Source organism: Orbicella franksi, chromosome 5 (assembly GCF_964199315.1).
Source record: "Orbicella franksi chromosome 5, jaOrbFran1.1, whole genome shotgun sequence".
Taxonomy (NCBI): domain Eukaryota; kingdom Metazoa; phylum Cnidaria; class Anthozoa; order Scleractinia; family Merulinidae; genus Orbicella; species Orbicella franksi.
Window position 1 is genome coordinate 32,642,401 of NC_138149.1, and position 13,159 is coordinate 32,655,559.

Sequence of the window (13,159 nt, forward strand, 5' to 3'; positions counted from 1 at the left end):
ACGGATGATTTGATAATAGAGAAGAACTTTACTGGAAAGGTAGGAGATGAGAATACACAACCAATCTACAGAAAACAAAGGTTGATCAATGTACTCTTCTAAGCAGAGGTACCTGAATTGTATTGGGCGGATTTGCAAAACCTTGTTTCTTGGCAACGTCAAAGCGCTAGAAAGACTACCCTCGGTGACGGAGGTTTTATTTTCTCGCGAGGAGCGTTGAATCCGCTAAAGCGTGATACGCAGCGAGCGGAGATGGGAAAACTACTTCTAGGGAGCTTAAGTAAACTAAGACGGCAACGGAACCAGTACGGGAACGTCGGTAAACAAAAGGTTTAATGAGCAGAACAATGGCTGTGCACGTGCGTTATAATTCTTGGTACATTTCTTTGCCGTCCTCTAAAAAACAACAACGTGAAATGACCAAATTCTGCGTTGCATGGAGAAAGTGAACCACGACGGATAATTTTTGAAATTTACATTTCTAATTTTACGCTGTGTAAAGTTATCCAGTTTCGAGATAGCTTTGACAAAGAGAAACAAAGTAAATGGCTTTAGAGTATCGCGAGATTCGTGGGTAAAATATAAATTCATTTTTTAACCGACATTGCCCTCTGCGTTACTTAAACTCCCTTATTTTGAATGCGACAGACAGAAGGTTGACGTCCTGAGGGAATTTGCCCTCCTCTCTCACAAAAAAAATTTGAAGCAAAGCGTGAGTGATATGTTTTTTTTTCTGTGTGTCTTTCGAACCATTGAATAGACCTTTTTTATGTTTAATTATCATGAATATTAGTTATGAGATATCTGAGTTACCACTGTACAGCGTAAAAGTTCTTCCCCCGCGGCATTGCTATTTTCAGGTAATTTCCCAGCTGGAAACAAGTTGTCTGAGGGATGTTAATACAGGCTGGACTGCTGATAATCACCCTGTTACACATCTGAGGTTTGATTACATCAGCCGGGAGAGACAAAGTCGGGACTATGTCATGGAAGATCATGAAGCTGCTGTGGTAAGTAATGTATCAAACACGAGAGACAGTGTTTCGTCGGGATATCCAAACACCGAGAAGAGAGTTGAAAATACAACGCGCAGCGAGTATTTTTGACGAAATTCGAGTTGTTTGGATAGCCGATGAAACACTGTCTCGAATGTTTGATACATCTTCTCAATCGAAACAAAAACTAAGGAGTAAACGGAGAAGTAAAATCGTCAAAATCGATGCTAATTACATTGTAAGACCGGGTATCTAAACTTCCTTCACGGTTGTGATTTTCTTTGTCTTAACTTGGCGAGTTATTAATGAGTTTGAGAAGTAATGTATCAAACACGAGAGACTGTGTTTCATCGGGATATCCAAACACCGAGAAGAGAGTTGAAAATACGACGCGCAGCGGAGTATTTTTGACGAAATTCGAGTTGTTTGGATAGCCGATGAAACACTGTCTCGAATGTTTGATACATCTTCTCAATCGAAACAAAAACTAAGGAGTAAACGGAGAAGTAAAATCGTCAAAATCGATGCTAATTACATTGTAAGACCGGGTATCTAAACTTCCTTCACGGTTGTGATTTTCTTTGTCTTAACTTGACGAGTTGTTAATGAGTTTGAGAAGTTTTCTTCAACAAGCCCAGTCACGGTATTTTGAGTTATTTTTTATACAAAATCACCTTTAAATTGAAAAACACCAAAGAGATAATAGCAAACCATAAAGGAACAAGGATGGTTAAGGATGGAGAAGATTAACACAGATTACAAACGACGAACTTGAAAGATTTAAGCTAAACTTTTCAAGACACGCAAACCGTGACGAAGCTCCTATTATTCAGCGTTGAGGTTAAGTTCATTTTATTTTCACTATAAGGCACATAAAATTGCCGAACAAGAATTTAATAGTCAACGAATACTGAAACTTAAAAGCAAGGAAGTGGCTAGGGCACAAAAGAAGTGAAGAGGAAAACATGAGCCATAGTCTAGTTGAAATTATACGGTTATGAAACTTTTCAAGGTTCTCTCTTAAACTAACAGGACTAACAGTCATTTAGACCTGACTTTTGTTTTGCTCCTGCAGCAACTTGTAGAATGCTTGAAGCCATTTGCGACAGCAAATGAACAAATCCAGGAAGTTGCCATGGAACGTCTGCAGGTGAGAATAATGCTTGTCGTTTATCGCTGGAGATTAACTTGTTCACTGGACAGTTGAGAAGTCAAGCCTGATAATTGTCCTTTTTTTCGTGGAGAAAAAATAAGAACAGCTCAACCATGATATAAGAAGCACTATCAGTGTGCCGAAAATCACGTTACTTTGTTATCACCTGCATGATAGCCGGTTCTTTACACTGGGTTTATACAGTTCGCTCTCTATTGTAAAAAGCTCCTCAAATTCCGTGCATGCCACATGTTTGTGTGTTATAAATGGGTCACAAACCAGATATACTCATGAACTCATACTCATATACGCATGAACTGAAAGCTGAAAATAAGGAGTTTAAGAAAACCACGATGGCAACGGGAATGCAGAACAACGGCTGTGCACGTGCGTTATAATTCCTGGTACATTTCTTTGGCGTACTCTGCAAAACAACAACGTAAAAAATGACCAAACTCAGCATTGTTCAGAGAACGTGGACCACGATTGCTAATATTTAAATTTCTATTTCAAATTTATCGCTGTGTCCCAGATTCGGTTTCTTGATAGTTTTGACAGTGAGAAATAATGTAAATGACTTTAGAGTACCGCAAGATTCGTAGGTAAAATATAAGTTCTTTTTTTAGTCCACGTTATTCTCGACGTTCCCGTCGTCGGATCCTAAAGTGCCCCTTGTATTGCCCGGGCTCAAACACAGTCCTCTACGTGCCCGTAGCCTTGTTTGCTTGCTTGTTTTGAATTAGCTATTTAAAAAATGTCGCTAGTGTGGTAACCATATTCCAATCTGCGGATAAATATTAATATCCCGACCATTTCTTCTTTCTTTACAAATTTCAGTGTCTGAAGTGTTCGACAGAGTTCACCAAGCCAGTCAATTCAGACGAACTACTCTGTCCTGATTGCGGTAGCTCCATGACTGTGCTGGTGTCGTCACCGGGTAAACAGGACAAACCGGTTTTCGCTGTTGGTCTTGTGGGTCGCTTTGTAGGAGAACATGTTGGAGCTGCTAAACTGAATACCAGCTCTATAAAAACACTAAATGGCGACATGTCTGTTACTGCTCTTGTTCAGCTATCAACGTCATCGTCATCGTCATCATATTTAGAAGCTGTCGATCAAACGCAAGAATCACAGAAGACAGACAGTGTGGATCTCTCTAACAAGAACATTTTGCCTGCGAACGACAAACAGTACGTTTTACCTTCCTTGACAATCACTAAGTTTTGTCTGTATTTACCATATGGTATTCAAGAACACACGAATCGGGGAGATACAAATGATTTCATGATTTAAAACCCTGGGGCTTTTTACGTTAGGTCATGGGAAGGGGGCCGTATTACAAGAAAGATTTAAATGTCGGGAGCTTAATCAATGCTTTTTCTGTACTTATGTTAAACAGAAATTCAACAGTTTTTTGGGGGGAACTTAATTATTAACGACTTAATCAGACATTTTTATGGTACAGTAGCTTAAGCAGGTACCTCAATCCTTCACTTCAAGGTCGATCTTTCCAAGCATTTGAATTGTGTTGGTTTATTTTATTACAGGGAAGCTGAAACTGAGACTAAAACGGAGAAAAATCCTGATGTTATTCCAAAAGAAACATTGGATCGGCCTGCAAAGGTACCCGACTTATGCTCCAACACTTCGGGCAAAGTTTTAAATGAAAATGGCAAAGATTTATCTCCCGCGGAAAAAGAAAAGGTTCAGAAAAAACTCGAAGTCAAGGACTCTGGAAAGTACAAAGTGAACAGCAGAAGTGGAAAATTTGTGACTAGAAACAGAAATTCTCCTCAGGTGAGGACAAGTGCACTGAGCAATTCTTTGAAACAGTCTTCTCAATTGTATCGAGCACCACAAACACAATATTCTTCCTCCACGCCATCTGAGAAACACAGCGAGGACTTTCAAACTTCAATAGGCGCGTCTTCAAATATAAATAAACCTACTCAGAAAGTGATTGACAGTGGTCAATCAACACCACCTGAGAGCGAGTTAAGTTGTTCTGGCCAATATGCTGAGCTTTTGAGTAAGTCTCTCCCCGCCTTTAGCATGAATGTAGCATTAAAAGACTCGCCAAAGGCTTCGGCAACGAAACGTTCAGAGAAGCTACAAAATGGAAGCTCTTCTTCTGGGCAAAGAAAAACCAGTCAAAATGCGAAAACGGACAAAGGAACGCCTAAATCGTCGGAAAACTCTTCGCAGCAAGTCAAGTTGTCGTCGAGTTTGCAAAGATCTCCGACTCCAAAGATGTTTTTAAACAACTTGATAAACCGGTTAGGCAGCAGAATCACGCCAGGGAACAGTCTCAGCGACAGCTCTCAGGAGTCGCGGAGCAGCTCTAGGTCAAGCTCACGGGCGTCAACTCCAAGTCTGATGGAACCGAAGGTCGCTCTGAGCTTTCGCTTGTCCGCGGATGAGTTTAGAAGCTGTGATCACAAGTTAAAGTTATATTTTGAGGTGTCGTTGTTTCGGTGGGGAAGCATCGAGGAGTTTCGTTGCTTGTTGAAGGTGAGATGTTTATGTGAAATGTGCTGTGTTCTAGTTTGTTACACGATTACCTCAGTGGAAATTGCTCAGTAGATTTTCAAACAATGTAGGTTGCCTGTCATGCTGAGCCCGTGAAGTCTGTGTCAGTCTCAGAGATCGCAGAAATGATCCTGAGGCAGATTTTGTTGAAACAAAGTTTTTTGTCATCTTATTACTACCTGTAGTAGTAACAGTAGCGTAACGTACTAGGTGTATTGCTAAGGGCCCAGATGAATAAGGATAGTCACAACTAACGCAAATAATCTTATCAACCAATCAAAACTTGAAGAAAAACCACGTACATGCAACAGCTGCCAAGCGCGGGAAAGTATGTAACCGGCGCCAAGCGCGGGAAAACATAGAACCCGAGCTACGCAGTAAGCATGGTAAGCGCAAGGAAAAAACGCTCGAAAACCAAGTCGCCAACCGCGCTAGTGATTTTGATTCTGTCCCTAATTAGTCAAAAAAGCCGATATGTTTTCGTTTTCTCTGCAGAAATGTTTGTAGGCTTAGGATAAAGAGAATCAAAGCATTCAATAGGCCATTTTCGGGTTACCTTGTGCCTCGGTTTCAAAACGAGTCCTCGTGGAAAACATTTCATATGAAAATGAGTTTGATTTGTATGAAAATGAACTTCATATGAATGGTTTCGCATGTAGCCTCGTTTTGACACAGAGGCCAAATGTAACACGGATATGGCCTATAACACTGCTCTATGATGAGACAGACAGTTGTTCCTTGTACTGTAGTGATTCAGTTATGACGTTTTTAACTTACACTGGTTGTTGTTGGTATTTTTTTAGGCTCCAGTTGTCGTTTATGGCAGCACAGAAGAAACTCCATGTCTAATGATCGTCTCCAACATCATGTTCTATATCTGTAAATTTTCTCTCAGAGGAAGGTAAGTTATAATTTACGGTCGGGGTTAAGAAACTTGCCCCAGCTTCAAATCTGTTTTTTAATTTCTCGGCTCCATGATAGGGTATTTGATTTACTGTTTTTTTTTCGCCAGAGATTATGAAGCGAGACGCTTTAACCTAAAAGGGATTGGAACGAGACACCTCCCTTTTGCGTTCGCGATCGCCGATAAACACATGTCGGAACTTAAGAGAAAAGACTGACCTACAGCAGCATGCTTTCATTTTTAAACTAGGCTCCAATAATGTACCACTAAACCACACAAGTTGTTTATACCCACAAGGCCATCCCCCCCCCCCCTTTTTTTTTCGTTTATTGTCGAATGCGTTTTGTGATTTTGGGTCGGTCGGTCGGAAAAGGAAAAAAAACAAACAAAAATAAAATTGGAAAAGGAGTCTGGAGCTAGGAGGCCCGGTACCTCAGCATAATATCCGTGGAGCCTGGAAACAACAGGGTGTGGTTATAAAGTCAACATCGCGGCAATGGAGGAAGGAAAAAGTTGACGTCGTTGTGAAAATCAAACGAGAACAGGGAAAAACTAAAAATCTGTAAGGCAAAAAATTGCTTATGTTTCAGATTGAAGTGACAATTGTTTGAAATAATGTGTCATTGCCATCATCGCCTTCTGTGTAACTTTTTTTTTTTTTTCTGAAAACGCGAAAATCTGGGTCGGTCAGACGACGCTAAACAGAGAAAAAAAAGGGGATGGCCCAAGCGGAAAAAAACAGTGGCGCGGGGTGTTTTATTCAGTAAGCTCTTGCGCGGTCATTTTTAGCGTTCAGGCAATCTTAGTAGTCAACTGTTGTACCACTGCCTCCCACAGTGTTGTCATTAAGTTTCTGTGTGTGTTGTTTTGTAGTGGAACGCCTGATGAATGTCTGGCACCATTAGTGTCTCATCCTTTAACTGAGTTGCAGTTTATTGACTCTGGACTGGGTAGCCAGGTGAGCAAACGTATTGTGTTTGTGTTACAATCAAGACTTACGTGACCGTCTTTGTATTACAGTGAATACTTGCGTGACTTCTATTGTTCTTGTCGCGAGTTTCGTGCAAAATGGAAGCCTAATGGTTAGCACACACCGGAATCTGGGTCGAGTGACCTGGTTTTAGCCTTGTTTGGGATCACTGTGTTGCGTTTTCGGACAAGGAACTTCCTTCTCACCGTGTCTTCCCCCCACTCTCTCCCCCAGGTGTATGAATGAGTATTGACGTATTGTTAGGGACACGTGAGAAAAGTCTGAACAATAACTTGTGTTAGACCACTCCCAGTGGTTGTAGCATTGCTCCTTGTCTCCTCAAGCTTCAGCAACCCGTGTGGGCCACTTTACTGACAACAGATAACTTCCTCCATTTTCCCATGTAGAGTTTTCGTCTTGAATTCTCAACTCGTGGTGGATGTTACGATTTTCTTGTCCGTGAAAAAGATCGCTGCGAAGAATTTCTCAGCTTTTTTATAGGTAAGTAATCCTCATTTTCTCTTCCCTCAGTCATATTTTTTCTCTTTTTTATCTCTGCTCTTCACCGTAGTGTGCCCTACAGAGCTGGATATGCCTTCATTGCACTGTCATGTTTTTCGCTCATTTCTCGTTTCTTTGATCCGTGCAGATATCGTCCAACAAGCGCAGAGTAAAGCTGGGTCTAGACCGGTTGTGGTAATGCCGCCTCATCCACAAACACTGCAGCATATCAGGTAAGCTAAGGCAGTCTATGTCGGTTAAACACGTGGTTCCATGTTCGTGGAGGCGGCGTGGCCTATTGGGTTAGGGCGCTAGATTTGAAATCTGGAGGTCCCTGGTTCAAATCCTCCTTCCTTCCGCTATCTGGATTTGTTCTTGTTAGTCCCGAGTTCAACTCCTCCACCGCGTTGTGTAAATAGCCAACTGGTCAGCCTCCTACCAGTTGGGATTCTTAATAATTTATATTCTATTTGCAATATTTGTTTATTTATTTGGAGTATTCCCAATTAGCACAACAGTGTTAAATAAAGTTGTTATAATTATTTTGTTATTTTCTCCTCCAGTTGTAACATTTTTAGTCGTGCTTGCCGGTTACAGTATGCTTTTGTCATTCAGATCTGATCGGTTTATTTCAGCTCTGTTTCTGACCTTGACTGCGCCTTTTATTGTAGTATTTTATCGTACAATGCAATATCTCACATCTCCACGCCTTTTATCAACAATAAAAAATGATCACATTTATTTTAGGTCTCAAGTGTTTGGAATGAAAGTGGAAGATCCAATTGCTATGGTAAGTAACGATTTTTTTTTTCAGTACTTTTTAAACGCACAGTCGCAACTATCGACAGCCTAATCTGTATATATGGGTTATTGACCAATATCCAGTCATTTTGACCGAACAAGCTTGGCCAATAAATAATTTATTGTATGGAAAAAGAACTCTATTTTCTTGCAGGGTATAGGGAGTAAACCCGAGCGGGGAAGATGGCTCCATCTTGCCCGCCCTGGTAGCTAATCACAACACACGATATGGTTCTTCTTGCCCGCTCGTGGAGCTAGCCATTCAATCAATATAGGTACATTGTTAATTGGTGATCAGAACAGGCCACATACCAGTGACTGGTGTTGTGGTCGGTTCGTTGAGAGCCCTGAGAGTCGTGGTAACATATCTTGTATTTGATTTTATCACATAATTTGTCTGCTTCAGGGTGAGCGTCTTCATCAGCAAGTCATGTATTTCACTGATCCTCCAATCATTAAAGATCGTAAGGTTAGTAAGTGTTCAGTAACAGACTAGCTGTCATGTTGTTCGTTTTCTCGTTCTCTTGTTACTTCATGTCTTCGTTCCTTCGTTTCTTCGTGTCTTCGTTCCTTCGTCCTTTTGTTCCTTCGTGGCTTCTTGACCTCCTGGCTTGTGCCTTGCTACCTCCGTTCCTTCGTCCCTTCCTTCGTTTTTTTGTTCTCATTCTTACTTCTCCTTTGTTTACTGCAGAGTCTGTTAAGAAGCTATTCCAGCTGCTTCGTGGGCAGAGAATTTGTGGACTGGTTGGTACAAGTAAAAGAGGTTGAAACAAGAGATGAGGTAACTTTTTTTAACTATGTAAATTTGATTGACTGACTGACGGACGCACGCATGTACGCACGCACGCACGCTCGGACGGACGGACGGACTGATTGATTCATTTGTTGTCTCTTACGCTTGCTTGCTTGTGTTTTCGCTGATGCAATAAATCGTTGATTTTTTAGGCAGTAGATATTGGTCAGAGACTTCTGTACGTGGGAGCTCTGGAACACGTATCAAAAGAACAGCAGTTTGAAGATAAAGATCAGTATTACAGGTTTAACACCGAGGTAAATACATGTCAGCAGTTCAGACCGGGATATATTTTTCATATCTTCTCCAACATCCTTTGTACTATTCCAAAATATCCTAGTCAAGTTATTTACTTCATAAAGTGAAGTATTTTTTAGTGATCAATTGTATCAGTCAGTAGTCGATCCTGATTAGTTAATGCTGATATATAACGTTATTCCTTTTGCTCACAGAGAGGCGAGTTAGGAGACGATTTATTAGCAGGGGACAGTGTACCAGATATGGACACAAGTATTGTGTTGTTTGTAATGGCTCATCGCTGCTCAAATACTGAAAAACCTCGTAAGTGACCTGTGTCTTGTGGTGTGTTGTCAGACCCGAAACACGAAACAATTTACCTTTTCTCCGTAATTGTCGCTTTTTTGTGGATTCATTGAGTGCCTGTTTACTGCAAACGGTATTTAGGAGAAGCTAGTGACGAGACAAGACGAGAGAAAAAACGGGGGCGGGCTTTTACTGCGAGAATCGAAAGCGAAAGACAAATCAGCCTGTTAGGCGCCGGTTGGAAGGGTCTGACCGCGGCTGGAAGAGCCGAGAAGGAACTAGCTGAGAATGAAGTGGCCGATGGGGGAAACTGTGCGGGGGTTCCCCCTCTTTCCCTCCTCCTGTCTCTTCTACCCTCTTTCTTTCCGACCGCTCTTCGCCCCATCCTGGACTAGAGATCCTGCTCACACGCTAAAAACTTATGACCACAGACGTTCTCTCTTGCCGTTTTTCTCGTTACGACCAATCAACCGAAGATCTGGAACAGACAACTATCATTTGAGTCTTGTCGCGTAAATGTTTGAGGAGAAACTTGCCCATTGCAATAATTAAGTTACCCTGCGTTTCTTTTGATCTTGTTGAATTTGGTGATACACCCAGACAATATCTCAGATGGGTTACTTTTCGGGTAACAGTGAAACTGTTTTAGGATAAAGTCATTTTTCCATCTACTTAAAAATTAATCGCCAAGTTGTCGCAGTTACGTAACTATTAACTGATTCACTAACTTCGTGCTCTTTAGATTCCAGTTTGAATGCTGTCAGCGTGATCGTATCGCGGTCTCATATCGCCCTGGTCCAACAGAACCCTCAGTGGCCCATTCCTCGGTACACTGACCTGCCTCAGCATCCCAAGGGCCCTGCGTTTGTGCGCTTAGCAAGACACAAAATCACTGACGTCACAAGCTTGGTATGTTGCACGCTTTGCTTGTGAAAGGGTTGTTTTTTTTTTGTTTTTTTTCAATCACCTGAACGTGTTCAATATAAGTTCCCATTTGCGGTCTTTTGTAGAAACTTTCAAATGAAGAAAAACGTTAGTAACTACAAGTGGCTTCACAGAACACGTGGGAGGTGGGAATGAATAACACCGGCGAGGATTACGATAAAGACAAACTTGTCAAACTGCACTCACTACAGTACTGCCTATAGTTATTTCGTTCTCATCGTCTGGTTTCGTAAAATGAAGCATATTTTCTACATGTATTTTATTACTTATATCATGGATGACAAATCACTCTTCAATTTTGGCGTAAAACTTTCAGGGTTGATTTATAATTTCACATGTGAAATTACAAAATTGCCATGGCAACGTCAAGCGTGAAATTTGTCAATACTATTAACAAGTCAAAAACCCAGGACAGTAAGCGTAATTTGTCACCCAAGGTGTTAAAAGGTAATCAAATGGTATACTCGTGAAATTAGGAAATAATTTCACTAACGTTTTGTCAAAATTCTAATAACATTTTTATTAAGAATGCTGACAAAACCCGCGTGAAAGTATTTCCTTATTTTACTAGTCACCAATTGATTACTCAAACAAATATTCGTCATTTGTGCAAGATTTACTGACAATTGTCGTTTGTTGTTTTTATAGGATTTCTACGAAGATGACCCTTGTTTTATGGCGATCAGTATATCAGACGAGGTGAGACCTCACCAGAGCTAAATAAACCCACCTGCGACAACACGATACCCCTTCCACCTTCCCCTCCCCTCAGAGATATTACATTACGTGCAAAAAATCTCGGACGATTTCAATTTCGGACAAAGGGTGTTCGAAATAAAACTGTTCGAATTCTTTAAGCGTCCGAAATATTTACAGCTCAGTATAAAGCTTCGGAGTAACTTTAAAGCTCTTAGTCTCCTTTATGCCGTGCATTATGGAGCGAACTCTTGTCGAGACACTGCTGACATACGTAACGGCTTCATAGAATTTGTGTTTTTTCTCGTCGGTGTATTCGGAAAACCTTGAGGCTGTAGTAAAACTATCATTTTACAGAGGTTGTTCAGTTTAACTAATGTTTTCGATACCTATATTTACTTTAGCTTTGTCAGTTTCAGCAACGTGTCCGAAGTTGTTGTCCGAAATTTGTTCGAAATCCGAAATTTTTACGTCCGAAGTTTTTTGCAAGTAGTGTACTTTTAGCTATTTTGCTTGGAAGTGAACACTGAGAGGGGAGGGTGGGAGGAATTCAGGTTATAAGAATAAGAGAGAACGATAAGTTGACGTAGAACCAAATTCTCTCAAGATAATTTTATAGGATGTATTTAAGACAGTAAGGAGAATGAATATATTGATGGAATGTTGTTCTGTTCATGTTCAGGACGCGCCAGTGGAGAGCGCTGAGAGCCAGTGGATACTGAAGACAGAAACCGTCACTACCCTCTCCTCCCTGGTGAAAGTGATCAAAGAGCCGTGGGAGGCGCAATTTGGAGTGGAGTTACAAAAGAATCTTTATCCTTCCATCACGGTAAGGCTCATGAGAAAGTGTTGTAATTCATGATTTTACTCCTTCGTGCCGCCTTTAAAAAAATGTATGGGACGCCAGGGAAACATATGCAACGCTATTTGCTGTTAGGTGAAAACCTAACATTAGCCAGTCCGTGAGGTCCAGAGAAACCCTGAGCCAATTTGGAGCAAATTATGTTTTCCTTCCCCATGCCAAAATTACAGTAACAGCAAACACTAAAAGTGTATCACTTTACTTTAGAGCAATGATTCGTTTTAGGATATGTTTGTTAAGGCTTTTATATTCTTTTTTTTTTTTTTTTTCCTCGCAGGATCACAAAATGTAAAACTTGTTGTGTGAATGGCCTGGTAGCCAGCTCTCATCTAGTGAACACTCCCAAAACTGCTGGGCAGAAAAAATGTTCCACTTGAACAACCTCATGCTTGATTTTGTCAATAGAACAAAGTAGAAAATCACTGCGAGTGCTCGCGAGGAAGCCAACATAGAGGTCTGTCTGTTCGCCCATCGTGTCATCACGATCCGCCTCGATTTGTAGGAAAAAACCAAACGACTCGTCTTGAAATTCTGTAAATTATCGTAAATCATTGCGATAGAGGCTGTGTTAGCTATGTATTTCAGGAAAAGAAAAATCCCACACAGTGAAAACGACCTCCGAAGAAATCTTATACCCATCTTATGCGGACACATCCATGATCTAAATCATTCCCAAAAGCGGAACCCTCTCGTTACAGTGTGCAAGAAGGCCCTTGGTTCCAAGGGTGACCACTCACTTGAGCTTCGACTGTTTTTATAGTCTTGAAAAAGGCGTGCGTACTGCTCGACTTTCCTTTGTTTTAGACGTGCTACTGTGTAATGCTCCGTCCACACTACGCTGGAGGGATTTGAAAACGGAGGGTTCACTCTGAAAACGCATCAAATGTTTCCCGTCCACACTACATCGGGAGAATTTAAAAACGCTACAATTACTGGTCATTTTGGATTTATTTGTGAGGAAAACTCGGTCAGGGAAATCACATGACTATCGTGACGCCTTCGTTTTTGAAAAGCTCCGTTTTCAAAATGTTTTCCTTCGACACGAAAACGAAAAAGCCGGCGTTTTCAAATTCCTCCAGTTTGAAAAGCGCGTTTGAAAAAAAAGCTTCGTTTTCGTGACGGATCAGTGTGGACGGTAGGTCTAACCGTAGAAATAAAGCTGCGTTTTCAAATTTCTTCGGCGTAGTGTGGACGGGGTCTAACTTGTGTCCCAGCATGCTTGATTTTGTATCACGTGAACGGGTGGTGCAAAGCTCCTTGTCGTTTTTAACCACTTCATTTTAATGTTTCCATTTCGAGCCATTTCGGACTGGCCTTGGAGATAAATCCAGAATTACTTCTTAAGAATTTCTATCAACAGTAAACAAAACACGCGGTTGATAATTATATTTAATTTAATATATGCTATTTGTAAACTCTTTTTTGTATAAAAATTGAAGAAATTGAATAAACTGAGTTTGAAAATTA

General features: G+C 40.9%; 1 protein-coding gene across 1 annotated transcript in view; it reads left to right on the forward strand.

Annotated features, from left to right (window-relative positions):
- LOC145488310 (serine/threonine-protein kinase 11-interacting protein-like) overlaps positions 1–13,159 on the forward strand; it is a 26,317-nt gene extending 13,158 nt beyond the window's left edge. Inside the window, exons 17-34 of the mRNA XM_081467149.1 lie at positions 1–39; positions 861–1,010; positions 2,071–2,145; positions 2,986–3,338; positions 3,696–4,659; positions 5,481–5,578; positions 6,455–6,539; positions 6,959–7,052; positions 7,201–7,285; positions 7,800–7,842; positions 8,260–8,322; positions 8,545–8,634; positions 8,799–8,903; positions 9,099–9,207; positions 9,932–10,098; positions 10,783–10,833; positions 11,513–11,659; positions 11,970–13,159. The exon at positions 1–39 is cut by the window's left edge and continues 89 nt beyond it. Coding sequence (XP_081323275.1) covers positions 1–39; positions 861–1,010; positions 2,071–2,145; positions 2,986–3,338; positions 3,696–4,659; positions 5,481–5,578; positions 6,455–6,539; positions 6,959–7,052; positions 7,201–7,285; positions 7,800–7,842; positions 8,260–8,322; positions 8,545–8,634; positions 8,799–8,903; positions 9,099–9,207; positions 9,932–10,098; positions 10,783–10,833; positions 11,513–11,659; positions 11,970–11,984 — 2,733 coding nt within the window. The 3' untranslated portion in view covers positions 11,985–13,159. The remainder of the gene's footprint in view (positions 40–860; positions 1,011–2,070; positions 2,146–2,985; positions 3,339–3,695; positions 4,660–5,480; positions 5,579–6,454; positions 6,540–6,958; positions 7,053–7,200; positions 7,286–7,799; positions 7,843–8,259; positions 8,323–8,544; positions 8,635–8,798; positions 8,904–9,098; positions 9,208–9,931; positions 10,099–10,782; positions 10,834–11,512; positions 11,660–11,969) is intronic.